Raw genomic sequence first — 228 nt, forward strand, 5'->3', positions numbered from 1 at the left:
CGGCTGCGCCGCGAGGGCGGCCGCAGCCACTGGTGAGCCCAAAACATGCCCCTCCCGTGCGGGACAGCCCTCAACAGGGCATGGCGGGGGGCTTCTGGACACCTCACCTTCTGTCGGTGCCGTTGATGAGGTCGGAAACCTGCTGCAGGTAGGTGTCCCCGTACACCACCACCGGCTCCGTGTCGGCCAGCTCCAGCGGGGCCAGGGCGTAGGACAGGTAATCCAGCC

General features: G+C 68.4%; 1 protein-coding gene across 1 annotated transcript in view; it reads right to left on the bottom strand.

Annotated features, from left to right (window-relative positions):
• Positions 1-228, bottom strand: part of LOC104506012 (endothelin-converting enzyme 2-like) — a gene marked incomplete at its 3' end in the record, with an annotated part of 3,103 nt that overhangs the window by 1,247 nt on the left and 1,628 nt on the right. Inside the window, 1 exon segment of the mRNA XM_010146807.1 lies at positions 108-228. This exon segment is cut by the window's right edge and continues 1 nt beyond it. Within this exon segment, the coding sequence (XP_010145109.1) occupies positions 108-228 (121 nt within the window).

The sequence above is a fragment of the Eurypyga helias genome, unplaced genomic scaffold (genome assembly GCF_000690775.1).
Source record: "Eurypyga helias isolate BGI_N326 unplaced genomic scaffold, ASM69077v1 scaffold21412, whole genome shotgun sequence".
NCBI classification, from domain to species: domain Eukaryota; kingdom Metazoa; phylum Chordata; class Aves; order Eurypygiformes; family Eurypygidae; genus Eurypyga; species Eurypyga helias.